The sequence below is a fragment of the Condylura cristata genome, unplaced genomic scaffold, assembly GCF_000260355.1.
Source record: "Condylura cristata isolate star-nosed mole 26May11 unplaced genomic scaffold, ConCri1.0 scaffold00006, whole genome shotgun sequence".
Taxonomy (NCBI): domain Eukaryota; kingdom Metazoa; phylum Chordata; class Mammalia; order Eulipotyphla; family Talpidae; genus Condylura; species Condylura cristata.
In genome coordinates, this window is record NW_004567107.1 from 4,282,003 (window position 1) to 4,296,119 (window position 14,117).

At 60.1% G+C, this 14,117-nt stretch overlaps 1 protein-coding gene across 2 annotated transcripts in view; it reads right to left on the minus strand.

The window, feature by feature from the left end:
* Window positions 1-5,018: 5,018 nt before the first annotated feature.
* CERCAM (cerebral endothelial cell adhesion molecule) overlaps window positions 5,019-14,117 on the minus strand; it is a 9,879-nt gene continuing 780 nt past the window's right edge. Inside the window, exons 1-13 of one of the 2 annotated variants that reach the window (XM_004677286.2) lie at window positions 13,980-14,110; window positions 12,550-12,660; window positions 12,295-12,412; window positions 11,368-11,502; window positions 11,016-11,220; window positions 9,333-9,452; window positions 8,969-9,045; window positions 8,773-8,879; window positions 7,995-8,127; window positions 6,739-6,866; window positions 6,366-6,569; window positions 5,770-6,022; window positions 5,019-5,495 (exon numbers count right to left, since the gene is read on the minus strand). In XM_004677286.2, coding sequence (XP_004677343.1) covers window positions 5,770-6,022; window positions 6,366-6,569; window positions 6,739-6,866; window positions 7,995-8,127; window positions 8,773-8,879; window positions 8,969-9,045; window positions 9,333-9,452; window positions 11,016-11,220; window positions 11,368-11,502; window positions 12,295-12,412; window positions 12,550-12,623 — 1,554 coding nt within the window. In that variant the 5' untranslated portion in view covers window positions 12,624-12,660; window positions 13,980-14,110 and the 3' untranslated portion in view covers window positions 5,019-5,495. Of the gene's footprint in view, window positions 5,496-5,769; window positions 6,023-6,365; window positions 6,570-6,738; window positions 6,867-7,994; window positions 8,128-8,772; window positions 8,880-8,968; window positions 9,046-9,332; window positions 9,453-11,015; window positions 11,221-11,367; window positions 11,503-12,294; window positions 12,413-12,549; window positions 12,661-13,979; window positions 14,111-14,117 lie in introns of those variants that run through there. The other variant, XM_012721639.1, reaches the window with a different exon arrangement.

Sequence of the window (14,117 nt, forward strand, 5' to 3'; positions counted from 1 at the left end):
AAGCAATTGCTGGTTGCTTTCAAGATGGAGTGACTGGGGGTTACCTAGCCAACACCTTAAACCCCAGCATCCGCTTTGACCCAGCAGTACCCCAGCTGAGAAGGCATTTTAAAGGTACAATCAAGTAGGCCCACAAATATTTAGGCCTTGAAGAGAAACCCCCCAAGTACCCCTTTTTTTGGTGAGCTGACCCTTCTTTGCCCTCCCAAGGGGTGGGAGAAAAAAGGAGAGAAGAGGCCCCACAGGCTGTAGCCCAGGGAAAAATAAAACAGGGGGCCTCCTTGGGGGCTCAGGAGTTAAGTCTCAGCACCTCAGGGGTTAAGCTATTGGACCCACAGGGCACAGCAGATCTATCTCCTGGCTGCTCCCCTCAGCAGTGTGTTTCAGTTGATCTGCCTGTTCTGCTCCCCACTCTGTCTCTGAGGAATCCTCTCAACCCCCGCGTCTCTGGCCTGCACCCCAGTTCTTGTATGCATCAATAAATAAATCTTTTTAAAAATTTTTTGAAAAAATAAAGCCACTAGCCGGCTTAAGAGGAGATTTTAAAAAAAAATTTTTTTTTAAGATTTATTTATTTATGCTTACAGAACCGGGGTACAGGCCAGAGGTATGATGGGTGAGAGGATTCACCAGAGACAGAGTGGGGAGCAGAACAGGCAGATCGATTGAAATACACTGCTGAGGGGAGCAGCGGGAGACAGGAGAGGTCTGCCATGCCATGTGAGTCACTCCCTGGCCGGGGATCAAACTTGTGCCGCAGTGACTTCTGAGAGCGTCACAGTGTGGTGCTTTAACCCCTTGAGCAACCAGGGAGAGCCCCCAAAATTGTTTTTAATCAGTAGACTCTCTCCAGCCAGTTTTATTTTCCTCCTGTGTTTCTGAATTTCCACAACGAACAGGAACCCCTCCTTAGAAATAGCCGCAAGGGAAGGAGTTGCAGTTGGCCCCAGGGGTGGGGGACAGCCCTGCAGAAGGGCACCCCCACCCCAGCCCTAGTTCCCGGCTCCAGTCTCGTCATTTGCCCAAGGGCCCGATTACCAGGTGTCTCTATCCAGGAGCAGCCCCTGGGACCTGATGCAACCTCGGGGAGACGGAAGCCAGACGGAAGCCAGGCTCCAGGTGGCGCAGGCTTTTTCTTGCAGGTGACCTAAGAGACAGTCCTGGGTGGAGCTGAGCAAGAAACCCTGGCCGGCCTGGGAAGACGTGGTTCTTCCTGCGCCCTCTGTGCAGCGCCTCAGCGCCCCGTGTCTCTGAGGCTGGATGGACCCAGGGCTCAGCTGAGGCACTTGGCTCCATGGGCCCCCAAATCTGTGGCAGGGGGAGGCTGGCACAGCAGCATCAAATCAACATCACCAGGGAATTGTTGGAAATGCAGATTCTCGGGCCTGGGAAGCGCTAACTGGTTTTCTTAAATGATTCGCGAGTCCGACGACATCCCATTCAGCCAGCTGGAAGGAAGTCCAATTCTGCCTTCAGCCAGCTGGAAGGCAGAATAAGGGGGGCGAGGGAATTGTCTCACAGGGTTACCTTTGAGAGACAGGAGGGGTCTCAGGCCACCTTGTTAGTGCTGACGGGGGATTCCAGCCTGCCTAGTGGAAGGTGACGTTTCTGGGAGGTGCTGAAAATACAGTCAGGTGGGTATGAAATCTTGGTTTGCTAACATGGAATTTAGCCCAAGTGACTCCACTTCGGACCTGCTGTGTCTCAACCTTACCCAGAACCACTGACTCCAAAACTCAGTGGAGGCCCAGCGAGCGTATTTTAACCAGGTTTTCGAAGTCTGGATAACACTTCCCAGACAGGAGGGGAAACCTCCCAGGACACACCTCCTCATACGCCTTCACTTCACAGAGGAGACACAGGCTTTACAGAGAGAAGGACCTGGCTCACGGACAACTGAATTAAGGGTAGAGGTGGCCCACTGAGCCCCAGAGCCCCATCTCCCAGCTCTGACCGGCCTTCTGCACTGTCCCTACCCCCTGCCACTGCCTGGCGGCCTGGTGACGCAGCAGGCGCCTTTCTGAGAAGGCCCATTCTCCCCGGGGCTCAGAGTGTGCCGTCTTTGGAACTAGTGTGCAGACTGCCCGAAGACGAAGACGGCTCAGCGGCTAGTGCCCACAGCCATGACGCGGTGGGGGCGGGCAGGGGCGGCGGCTGTGGGAAGGAGCCCCCGGAAGCCCCTTTCCTCTTAAAACTCTGACTCTGCTGGGCCCTCCCTGGTGGCACAGCGGGTTAAGGCGCAGCACAAAGAAGCTTAAGCCACTTCCACATGAGTTCGATCCCCGCCTGCCCCGGAGGTGACCACAGGGCGCGGCAGACCTCTCCTGACCCGCCCGCTGCTCCCCTCAGCAGTGTACTTCGTCGATCTGCCTGTTCTGCTCCCCACTCTGTCTCTGGTGAATCCTCTCACCCTCCGCATCTCTGGCCTATACCCCAGTTCTGTACGAAAAAATAAATCTTTAAAAAAAAAAACAAACTGACTCTGCTTCTTACCAACCTGCTGCAGACACCCTGGTCCGGGGCACCACTGGGGCTCACCCCAGCTATTACAAGTTAGTCTCCAACTGCTCTTCCAACCCTGACCCATCTACAAGTCACTCCTGCAGGTAGATAGGGTGGCAGGTGGAAACAAAAGTTGGATCCTGTCATTTCTCCGCCTCAACCCCTACAGAGGCGCTGAGATCTTGGAGTAAAAACCGAAGTGGGGGTCACTCTGGTGGCACAAGGAAGTCTCAGCACTGTCAAGCTAATTGTCAATCACTGCAGCACAAGTTCGATTCCCATCCAGGGAGGTGACCCATATGGCTCCCCTCAGCAGTTTACTTCAATCTGTCTCTGGTCTCCCACTCTCTCTGATGAATCCTCTCACACACCACCCCAGCACCTCTGGGCTGTACCCCAGTTCTTATATACATGAGTAAATTTCTTTCTTTAAAGATTTATTTATTTATGCATACAGAGCTGGGGTACAGGCCAGAGGTGCAGGGGCAGTGAGACGATTCACCAGAGACAGAGTGGGGAGCAGACAGACTGATGAAGTGCACTGCTGAGGGGAGCAGCGGGCGGGTCAGGAGAAGTCTGCCGCGCCATGTGGGTCACCTCTGGGGCGGGGATTGAATTCATGCTACAGTGGCTTCAGCGTCTTAGTGCTGTGCTTTAACCCACTGTGCCACCAGGGAGGGCCCAAATCTTTAAAACAAAAAATGCTATAAAATGTTCTGGAAAGTGACATCTTGATCTGGCAGATAGGAGGACGAGGCACCTGCACAAATAAAGTTTGAAACATCTCTGCCTGTCGGTAAAGTCAGTCTTTTTGCCCCCACTGAGGGCCAAGAAGCCAGAAAAGATTTAAACAATAGACAAGCAGGCAGGCTTCACTCTACTTTCTTTAGAAAGGAAGAGATTTAAACCTGTATTGCTAGGTCTCCCTGGTAACGCAGGGGTTAACTCTCAGCACTATGAAGCTATCGCCAGCCACTATGGTCTGAGTTCAATCCCCGGCAGGGAGGTGACCCACATGGCACAGCAGACCTCCCCTGTCTCCCCGCTGCTCCCCTCAGCAGTGTTTTTCGGTAGATCTGCCTGTTCCCCCCACTCTGTCTCTGGGGAATCCTCTCAACCCCCGCACCTCTGGACTACACCCCAGTTTTTGTGTGCATAAATAAATCATTTAGAAAACCACCTGTGGGCCTCCATGGTAGTGCTACGGGTTAAAGAGCAGCACTATGAAGATATCTGCAGCCACTTCAGCACAAGTTTGATGCCCTATCAGGGAGTGACCCACAGGGCACAGCAGATCTGTCTCGCCCGCGGCTCCCCTCAGCAGTGTATTTCAGTCCACCTGCCTGTTCTGCTCCCCACTCTGTCTCTGGTGAGCCCCCTCATCCCCTGCACCTCTGCCATGTACCCCAGTTCTTGTGTGCATAAATCAATATTTTAAAATAAGCAAACAAAAGCCCAGCTGCTCCAAGACAGCATCAGGGCATCTTTAGGTCGGGACAACTTAGAATACGAAACCTCCTGTTTAGAAAAACTACATTCTAACGTCTATGCCTCACTGTCCTGCCTATGTAAACTAAATGAAACTCGTGTCTGTTGGAAGAGCTCTCACAGAGTCGAGCCCACTGGACTGATTCCCAGGTTAGAATCCTCACTTTGGTCATCTCATAACCCCTTCGTCTGCTATCACTGAGATTCGTTTCCAGGGAAGAGCACTGGTCCCACCACGTAGGCCTTCCCTCAGCCATGCCAGGCCCTGGGATCAGGCCAGGACACAGCCTCCGGAGAGCCAGCCTCGGGGGGCATCCAGCTGGTGCCAGGACCCAGATGCTGCCTGACTGACTCGAGGGGCTGGGACAGGGCGCCTCTAAGAAACCGGAGATGCTGGTGCCACCTCACTGTCCTCAATGGCAGGGCCAGGCAAGGAGTCGCCTCTCCCCTGCTCTGAGCCTGGGTGCAGGCCCTGGAGACTGTTGCTGGCCTCAGAAGCCAGAGCCTATCCTAGGCGGTGGGGAAGGCAGAGGCCTGTTGTTCCAGGCAGAAGGGCGGAGGACACAGAGCTGCCCAGCTAGCCCAGCAGCACCGGTGCTCCAGGCCCCTTCCTGATGGGACCCCGAAACACAGAGGGCGCCCAGGTGCTGCTGACTCACGCCCTCTGGTGGTCATGCAGCTCAGGGCCACAGAGGCGCCCTGGGCCTTTCCTCGCTCACCAGGAAAGGGGCCCCAGGGAAGATGAGAAGGCTGAGAGCTCCATCCAGCCCTGACCTGACCTGCAAGGTGAGGGAGAGTTGGGGGCGGGGGGCTGGGCTCTAGGCCTGCCCGCTTCACCCGCACCCAGCCCCTGAGTGCTGGTCTTCCCACCTCCTGTACCCAGGACTAACCTAAGGCGATGCCACATCGCTCTGACTCCTCCGGACTGGCCTCCCCCTCAGTCTCTTCCAACTTCTCAGCTGGTGATTGGGATGCGCCCTCCCAGCACCTGTGACCAGCAAAGATGCTCCACAACAAGCTAAACTGTATAAAGTGCAAATCCTGGCAGCTTTTATTGAGGCACGCTGTGAGCGGAGCACAGGTCCAGAGGCGGCCTGTCGCCTCCCTGCACGTCCCACTGGCCCAAGGAGAGGGGCCCAGGCAGGGGAGATCCAAGCACCAAGTCCAGGAGAGGCTGAGGCGGAGGGGCGGAGGGGCCCCAGCGGCGGCGCCCTGCTGTGTGGCCAGGAAAGCTGGGAGCCTCCCCCCACCTCCACCCAGGCCCCGAGTCAGGCCGTGTGGGGTAAGAGGGCCTGTGAATCCTTCTCCTTGGGGGAACGGGCAGCTCTGACCTTTCCCCCCCCCGAGGTATCCCAGGTACAAAGGGCATAGTGGTCGCGCCTGAGGTGGCAGCCAGGTCACCACGGGGTCTGAGGCTCCTGGGGCAGCTTCTGGCCACATTCTCCAGCTCTGCTCCGGCAGTGGAAGCCTGTTTGTGGGCATCCCTCTAGAGCCAACAACTCGGCCTGAGGGGCATGAGGGAGAGACAGAGAGAACTAGCATCCGGCGGCAGGACACAGACACAGACAGCGGCGGGTGGGGTGGAGAGGCCAGTAGGCAGACACGAGAGCCAGAGGTGCCAGAGAGAGCTAGAGGTGGACAGAGGCATGCAGACACAGGGACAGAGCCCATCGGGAGACGGACAGGCTGAGGAGGGTGCGCGGAGACCCAGGAAGTCAGCCATGGGGGTGGGAACCGAGGCCGTGGGCTGGGCTGGGGCCTCCCCAGCTCTGCGCTCACCTACAGCTCGTCCCGGGGGTGAGGGCGGAGGCTGTGCCCGCTGCTGCCGGCCAGGTCCAGGCGAGGGTCACGCAGGGTCTTGTGAGAGCCGCTCCAGCTGACCAGGCGGCCGCTGTCGTCGTCCCAGGGAGAGGATGTCTCTGTGTCGCTGAGCCACTCGGCGTCTCCAGCATAGTGGGTGGGGGCAGCGAGCAGGGGCCGGGCCGAGAAGGCCCGCAGGTCCCGAGGCCAGAAGTGGGCCTTGTACTGCTCACTGTGAAGCAGGAAGATAGTTCAGGGGAGCCTCGGGGACCCCCGGCTCAGACCACACACCGACCTGCTGCCAGGCACCTCACTGCCCTCTCCATCGAGCCCACTCAGCAAACATGGCCGGCGGGGTACTCTCATCCCCACTTTCCAGGTGGCCTGGGACTGGGACGCACAGGCCTCGAAGCCACTCTGGGCAGCAGGGATCTCACACCGGGCCAGGCTGGTGACTCCTGAGTCACCTGGAGCAAGTCCCTGTGTAGCAGCCTGCAGCCCCCGCTCCTCCACCTGCCACTGAGGGGACCTGCTACCTGCTGAGGTGGCCTTCCCCAACTCCACCAGGGGCTCACTTGGGGTGCTGGTCAAACATGATGGGCAGGAACTCGTCCACAGGCAGCATCCGGCGCAAGGGCTGAGAGGCCAGCAGCTTGCGGGCACCCGCCAGGCTCAGGACGTAGGCCAGTGTCCAGTAGGAGTACCCGGCCACCACCAGGCGTGGCAGCCCCTCCACAGCCACCTCCTCCTCAGGGTTCACCTGCTTCCGGCCGAGGTAGCTGCAGGTGACACCAAGGGTCCCAGGAGTCGATGTAAGTACTGGGGTGTCCATGATCCCACCTTCAGCCCCACCCTGCGGGTCCAGGCTTGGCGGTGAGCTGGGGCTCACTGGCCGGGGCTCCACACAGGCGGAGGCTGGCCCTCGCCCTCGCCCTTCAGGTTGCCTACATCAGGTCCCATGGAAGCTTCTGGTCCTCCACCTCCTCCATCAGCTGCTCCAGCCGCCGCCGGAAGTTGCTCTCAAAGCGCACATCGTCTTCAAACACAGCGACCCGGGCCAGGCCCTGGGCGACCACCTGAGGTACAGAAGGTGGTTGGGGATACCCAGACCCCGGAACCCCCTCAGCCTGTCCCTGGTCCCATGGTTACATGTGAAAGGCTTGGCCCTGGCCGTGCCACTCAGCCGTTCCAAACCTCGCCGGTGCCGTGCTGGGCCCCCAAGGGCTGGATCAAGCTCTCCAAGTAGAAGCCTGATGGCCATCCTCACCCCCACGACACTCACTGAGCGTGCCGTGTCCCAGGGGCCATAGCCCTTCTCTCCCGGGACTCTGGGGAGGCGGGACCCGCGGGTGCCGCGAGGCAGGAGGAGCTGCAGACTCAGGGTGAGGCGGCTCTTCCCAGGACACGCCGCCAGGACGTGGGGGCCGAGCATATCAGCTGCACCTGCTGGCCCTCTGAACTGGCTGGGGGGCTGGGGGGAGTGGGGTGCCTTAGCCCCCAACATTTCTAAGAAAAAGTACTTTTTTACTCTTGGAATGGGGAAAACCACGAAATCAGTAAGTAAATGGGAAGATGTGCGTCATCCCTGCATGCGCTTAGAGACAGTACAAAACAAACACACACAGAGCTCACTCCCTTCTAATTTTGGCTCCAGGAGAAAATAAAAAGCAGAGGGCAAGCCCCCTGAAGGCCCCCCTGACAGTGTCCCAGCCCCTCAGGAAGTTTCCTGGGCCTGCCCTAGCAGGCCACGCCCAGCTCACACAGAAGGCCACGCCCACACCACCAACAGGCCACGCCCAGATCACCCAACAGGCCACGCCTATCGCCCTCCCGTCTGTCCCAGTCCCCCTCCCCCTGCAGGGGCCTTACAGCAGGTGCCTCCGCCCCCCCCCTTCTCTGCAGAGAAGGCTCTTCTGCCTCTGGGTGGCCAGGCCACTCACCCCACAGCATGCTCTGGAATGGCCTGCACCTCCCCACTGTGCCAAGCTTGGTTCTGTCTGGATCTACGCCCACCGTCCCTCGGGCCCCTGAGCCCCAGGCAGATTTTTCTGTCCCCCTCTTCTCAGGCTGGAGGAGCTCTGCTCAGAACAGGCAGGAGGCTCAGGAGGGCGGCGGGAAGCTTCTCTCTGCCAGTCACTGCTCTCGGCCCCCAACCTCAGAGAAGCCCCTCGGGGCTCCGCCCGCAGCCAGGGCTGGGGTCTCACCTCCTCCCAGACGGAGTAGTGGCTCAGGAAGCAGCCCACCTCACCCTTGGTCAGCGTGCGGCCCGAGTAGGGGTCCTGGTAGCCCGGGAGCAGGTCCACACCGCGGCGCCTCAGGACACTGCCGTTGAGTGTCCTAAGGGAGATGGGGTCGGGGATGTGGGGGCCTGGCAGAGGTTCGGCCAGGGCTCTGCTTTGAGGGTCTCTACCTGGTAACTGATTCCTGAGGCTGAAGCCATCAGTGATAGGACCTGGGGAGCCAGTCACCTGGGGACAGGTGGTTCTCCAGGGAGCTGGCCCAAAGGAGAAGCACCCCAGGCCCAGTATGGCACAAGGATGGACCTCCTGTGGTGCAAAAGGCTGCGGGCAGAGGTAAGGCCTCAGGTATGGGGAGTCCCCAGGCTCAGGACTAGCCTGCTCCCACCCCACCCATCGGGGAGCCCAGTCTAGGCTAGAGAATAACCCTCAGATGCGATGACAGCGCCTAACCTCCAGAGTCCGCCTGGTGCCCGCTAAACTCCCCCTACTAAGCTCCCAGGAAGAGAGCTCGACTACTTGCTGCTTACACTCCAGCTGAGAGACAGAAGACTGACCAGAGGTCACAGCTGGTAAGCAGCAGAGCTGGAACCCCAGCCGGCCAGGCCCACGACATGCACCCCCCTCCCGGGCAGAACTGCTCAGCCTGGTTTGACAGCTCTTGGGACATAAAACTGGGGCCCCTCATTCATCTGCTCTCAGGGGCTCCCTCCAGCTGCCCAGGTCCCTACCCGAGGAGCCTCACCGGCCATCCACGGCGTCCACCACCCGCCCAGAGATCTCCATCTCCCAGAGAGAGCTCAGCATGCGATCTCGGCGGTCAGGCCGGCGGGCCAGGCTGATGACAAAGACCTGGGGGGAGGGTTGGGTGGGTGCTGGGGTGCACAAGCAGAGGGGAGCTCCCACCCAGCTCCGGACGACAGTCCTGCAGTCCTGCTTACCTCATCAAACCCCATCTTGCTGAGCTTCTTTGGGGGCCGGGACACATGAGCCGAAGCCCACATAGGGGGCCCATCGACTGCAAAGGAAAGCACCCCCAATTATAAGTCACTCCTGGCTCATGCCAGCTTGGGACCCGGTATCTGAGCGACCTCTGCAGAGCAACAACAGGAGAGGCCCTGGAGGCCGCAGAATCCACCGTCTCCCTGGTGGCGACCGGGAAACTGAGGCCCGGAGGGGAAAGGGACTGTCCTGGGTCAGGGAAGGCATTGGGGAGGGGTTGGACCGACGCTCACTCACTGGCCAGTCAGGTCCAGGCACCTGGGGAGACGGGGGCAGCAGACGGCGCCCCGTCCCGGGCCTCACCTAGCGACTCCAGAATCAGGTGGATGAAGTTGACCTGCTCGTCCTCCAGGCCCTGGTGGGATTTCACAGGCACGTTCATGTACCCGTAGCGCCGCTCATTGCACACATGTACCGAGACGCCTGTGGAGAGAGGGGTGCAAGCCGCGTGGGCCAGCCGCGAGTCTGGCCCGTGACCAGTGCTGGGACTGGGCAGGAGAAAGGGCTCGGCGTCTGTGGCTTAGCGATTCCACCGGGCACCTGCTGGGCACCTGCTGGGCCCCCAGGCAAGCATGGCCAGTAAGATCCACATGGGCCCGTCCCCTGGGGGGCCAGGTGAGGAAGGAGCAGGCAAACCTGACCATCGCCCCCCAAAGGCACCAACCCCCCCAAATCTTCTCCACCTCGGCTCCCCATCGGCCCACACTATCTGGCACCTTTGATCAGGACCCTACAATGAAGCCCGCACCTTCTCCTGCCCCCATGTGCCCCCACGCAGAGAGGCACATTGTGTCAGTATGTGTCACCGCTAACATGAGCATTTGAGGTAATTTACTCAGTCATCACTTCCTACGGGCTGAGGAGGTGCTCGGGATGTGAACCCCCGGGCCGGCGTGGCGCCAGGGCTTGGGACTCCCAGCGCAGAGTGGGTAGCAGGAAGGATGAGCACTAAGCCGTGGCCCCCCAGCCCCTCCAAACCCCGGGCACTCGGAAACTAGGAGCCGCTTCTGCTGCTGCTCGTTCATCCTCCAGGGACGTTTCACCCGCATCAGTAATAAGGCGTCTTTTCTGCAGGGTGGCTGCACCAGCGTCTGGGGCATAAAACCTGGGTCACAACACTCCTCTTAGCGAGGCCACTGCTGCCAGGCCTCGGGGCAAGACTTGTTGATGAAACGGCCCAAAGCAAAGTCCCCAGGCAGCAGCAGCCTGCCCCCCCCCCCGACTCTAGGACCTGAATTACACTCCGCAGCCGCCCGAGAGCCTTACTCAGGACTGGAGTTATCCCATCCAAACCCATTTCTAGTAACTTCCATCTTAAAAATAACTCCCAGAGTTATTTGTTGGCTCCTTTCAGTGTGCAAATTCGTTGGCAGGATCCTCTGATGGCTGTTCTCAGGCTCACGGCCTTGCTAAACGGGTCCACGGAGGCTGGCCCCTGCCTCCCTTTCCTGCCCGGGCCTTTGCCGAGGCCCCTAACCAGCCCCTTGTGGACAGTATGCTTGATCCACCTGCCTTCCTGGTTTCCTGCTACCACAGGCTCTTTGCACCTCCTGGTCCTGTTGGCCGAAATGTTGTCCTGCCTTGTTAATGCGCCAAAGTTCACATCCTCCAGGTAGCCTTCCCTCACCAGGTCCACACCAGTCTAAGCTTCAGGAACTCCTGGATCCCACGCTCTCCTTCCCGTCACCGCCGCTGATGGACCCCGGACTGGAGGCTCCAGAGGACAGGGACGGCCTGCTTTCCCTCACTGTCCAGCCCTGCACCCGATACAGGTGCTCCATCACCTGCCATCTGAACGTGCCATGATGGGGAGAGCCAAGGGATCTCACCTGCAGGAGCTGTGGGCTCGAGGAGAGCTATGACCCAAGGGACAAGCAGGAGTGAACAGGTGGAGCTGCAGCGCAGGGAAGGGCCTTCCAAGCAGAGGGAACAGCATGTGCAAAGGCACAGGGCTCTCCCGGGAAGGCTCAACGGAGCGGTCCTCACCTGCAGCCTGACAGGCGTATGCGAAGACGATGATGTCGTCGAAGGGCCATGTGTAGTTGGGGTGAGGGGGGTAGAAGGCGAGCTGAGCTGCCCCCTCGGCCCGCAGGGACACCAGGAAGGTGGAGTGGACCATGGGGACCCGGAAGCAGCCCCGGCGCTGGCGGTTCTTGGTGGGGAAGTACTCGGATGTGCGGCGGTAGTAGCCCTGGGGAGAAGGGGTGCTCTGGGCTGTGAGCGCTCCCTCCGCCCCAGAACATCATCCCCCTGCCAGAGCCCATAGCTCCTCAGGAATCAGGCTCACTGTGTCCCTTTCCAGGGGCCTCAAGCTTCCCGAGGCCCAGCCCCGCCTCACCTGGGGGGTGATCCCGCACCAGAAGTTGGAGTAGTAGGTCTGGGAGTCCAGCATGGGGGCCACCACGGGCAGGCCCTGCTCGATCAGGAGCCGCAGCGTCTGGTTGTTCGTCAGAATGTTGTCTGTATCTGCAAACTTGGGGAAGGGGCGTCACTGGCCCAGCCTTCTCTGGGCTACAGCCCCCCGGAGACCAGGGTGGCACCCACCATCTGACAGAGTTCCCTTTGAGAGGCCTATAAACCGGGAGCTGTTTCTGCACCAAAGATCTCACCTGGGGCACGGGCTCCGGGGCTGGACCCAGAACTGGGCCGGAGCTGCTGATCTAGAAGCACCGCCGGGGCCCACCCTGGCGCGCGGTGGGTTGAAGCGCAGCACTACGAAGCTATCTGCAGCCACTGCAGCATGAGTTTGATCCCCGCCAGGGAGGGACCCCCAGGGCGCAGCAGACCTCTCCTGTCTCCCGCTGCTCCCCTCAGCAGTGTGCTTCGTCCATCTGCCTGTTCTGCTCCCCACTCTGTCCCTGGGGAATCCCCTCACCCCTACACCTCTGGCCTGTACCCCAGGTTCTTGTGTGCATAAATACATAAATCTTAAAAAATAAAAAAAAACCATCACCTGAGTGTCAGAGTGTGAAGGAGGAGGAGTAGCCTACTCTGAGCTCTACTCTGGGGAAGCAGGTTCAGTTTATAGTCTGGGATACAGCCTAGGGATCTGGGCTCAGTCTACACCCTGGGGTCTAGCACAGGGAGCCAGGCTTAGTACCTAGTCTGAGCTTAAGCACAGAGATCTAAGCTCTATGGCTGGTCTGCGCTCTGACCCACACCGCTGGCGGAAGGATCCAGGCGCCGGCTGGTTCAGTCACACCAACCCTGGTCAGGGACAGGTACCACCCTGTGAGAAGCTAAGTCCCAGGCCAGGCTTTCTTACCAGGATATAGTCAGCACCCCAGGCCCTGGCAAAGGTCAGGGCTTCCTGCTTCAACTCCATCAGAAACTGGTGCCTTTCTTTGGTCCAGTGCTTGGGACCATCTTCATCAGGGTAGGGCCTGAGGGGTAAAAATGTGGGGTGATACCCTGGTCAGTGCCTTTCCTTCTGCAGGGCGGTGGGTCCAGAGGCTGAGGCTCCACGCCGTCCCCTGGGGACTGCCCATCCTCCCCAGGACCTGTCTCCTCAGATCACCACCTGGGCTCCCCATCGGGCCTCCAGACCACGGCTGCGTAGTCCTGGCCCACGGCGGCCAGCCACTCCTGCAGCATCTCTGTTGTGTTGTCCACATTGTGGTCCGTGGCACACCTGGGACACAGGAAGGAGACAGGTGAGGGGCCTGGCCACGGCAGGACCGAGCCCCGGGGCGGCCTTGCCCCCCAGGGCACCTGCACCTGAGGCTGGCCTCTCCGGGGCACTGGAGGTAGGTAAGCTCCAGAGGAAGGCTGTAGGCTGGCAGACAGGCAGGTCCTGCTCCCGCTTCCGTGACCTGCTGAGTGACCACGGGCAAGACCCTGTCCATCTCTGGGCATCACATTCTCCCCTGTCCTGCCGAGCTCATGGGCTGAGGCAGCAGGAGATCGCAAGTTGAAAGGTGAAAAGCACCTCACCTTTGCCAAATACACCTGCTGTGTTCCTTGGTTACCTGCATTCCTGGCTGTGCGACCACAGGCCAGCCCCTCCCCTCTGAGGCAGGATTAGACAGAAGACCTGGTCTGTCCCTCCACCGTCATGAGGACCAGGCCGCACTCAGGTGACCTGGGAGGTGCTGACTGCCAGCTGGCCCAGAGCAGCCGCTCGCCTCTCCTGTGGGACAGGCTCCCGGGCGGGCTGGGGGAGAGGGCTGGGCGCCTTAGCCAAGAACCCAGGTTTTACGTGATTCTGCCCCTTTAAGCCAAGTCCCCACAAACTACGTGTCAAGTCCTCCAGGGGTGGGAAGAACTCCCTCCCAAACTGCTGTAATGGTGGGCGGCCCTCTCAGACCAAAGCTCCACCCCAGCCCAACTGTGGGGTGTGGTGAGGGGTAGGTTGTCATTTCTCTCAGTTTAGCCCCAACCTCAGCTCCAGACTCCACCCTGTTCAGCCTGCCAGGGACTGTGGCCTGGGACCCTACGGCCCTGGGGGGAGGGGTACGTGGGGGGGGCAATCTAGGGAGGAGGCAAAGCCCTTGGCTGTGAGGACCCAGCCCAGCAGGCCGGGGAGCGGGTCTGACTCCCCTGCAAAGCAGCATGAAGTGCGGAGCTGACAGCTCCCCCACTGGCTCTCAGGAACCCCCAGTCCTGCCACGTAGGACCCCAGGAACCACTGCAAGTGAGGGTTGAGTTTGGGTTCTGAGGGTTAGGGCAAGCGGAGTTGCACCAGGGTACACCCAGAGGGGGCCCCAAGAGGAGGCGCAGGGACTGGAAGGAGGGTGGATGTCTCGGGTCAGTGGAAGGCTCCTAAGGCCAGTCTGCAGCTGACCAGAGGGTAGGAGACCCCCTGGGGTCTCAACTATAGGGAGGCCACCCCCCAGGGGAGGGGCCTGCCAGTGGTGTCTGGTAGCGCATGGATCGGCCCTAAGGGGCAGGGGCTGTGTGTGGAGCCGAGAGGCTCCGTGCCCAGTGGGTGCCAACGCCCGGGTTTCTCACCAGAGGGCCAGCCTGGCCCGGGGGTAGTCCAGCCGCTCCAGGGCACCCAGGTAGTGGGGCAGTGAGTGCTCGGCATTTCGGGCCAGGATGGCCAGGACCGCGGTGGGCAGCGGGGGCTCGGCGACACCCGCTGCCAGG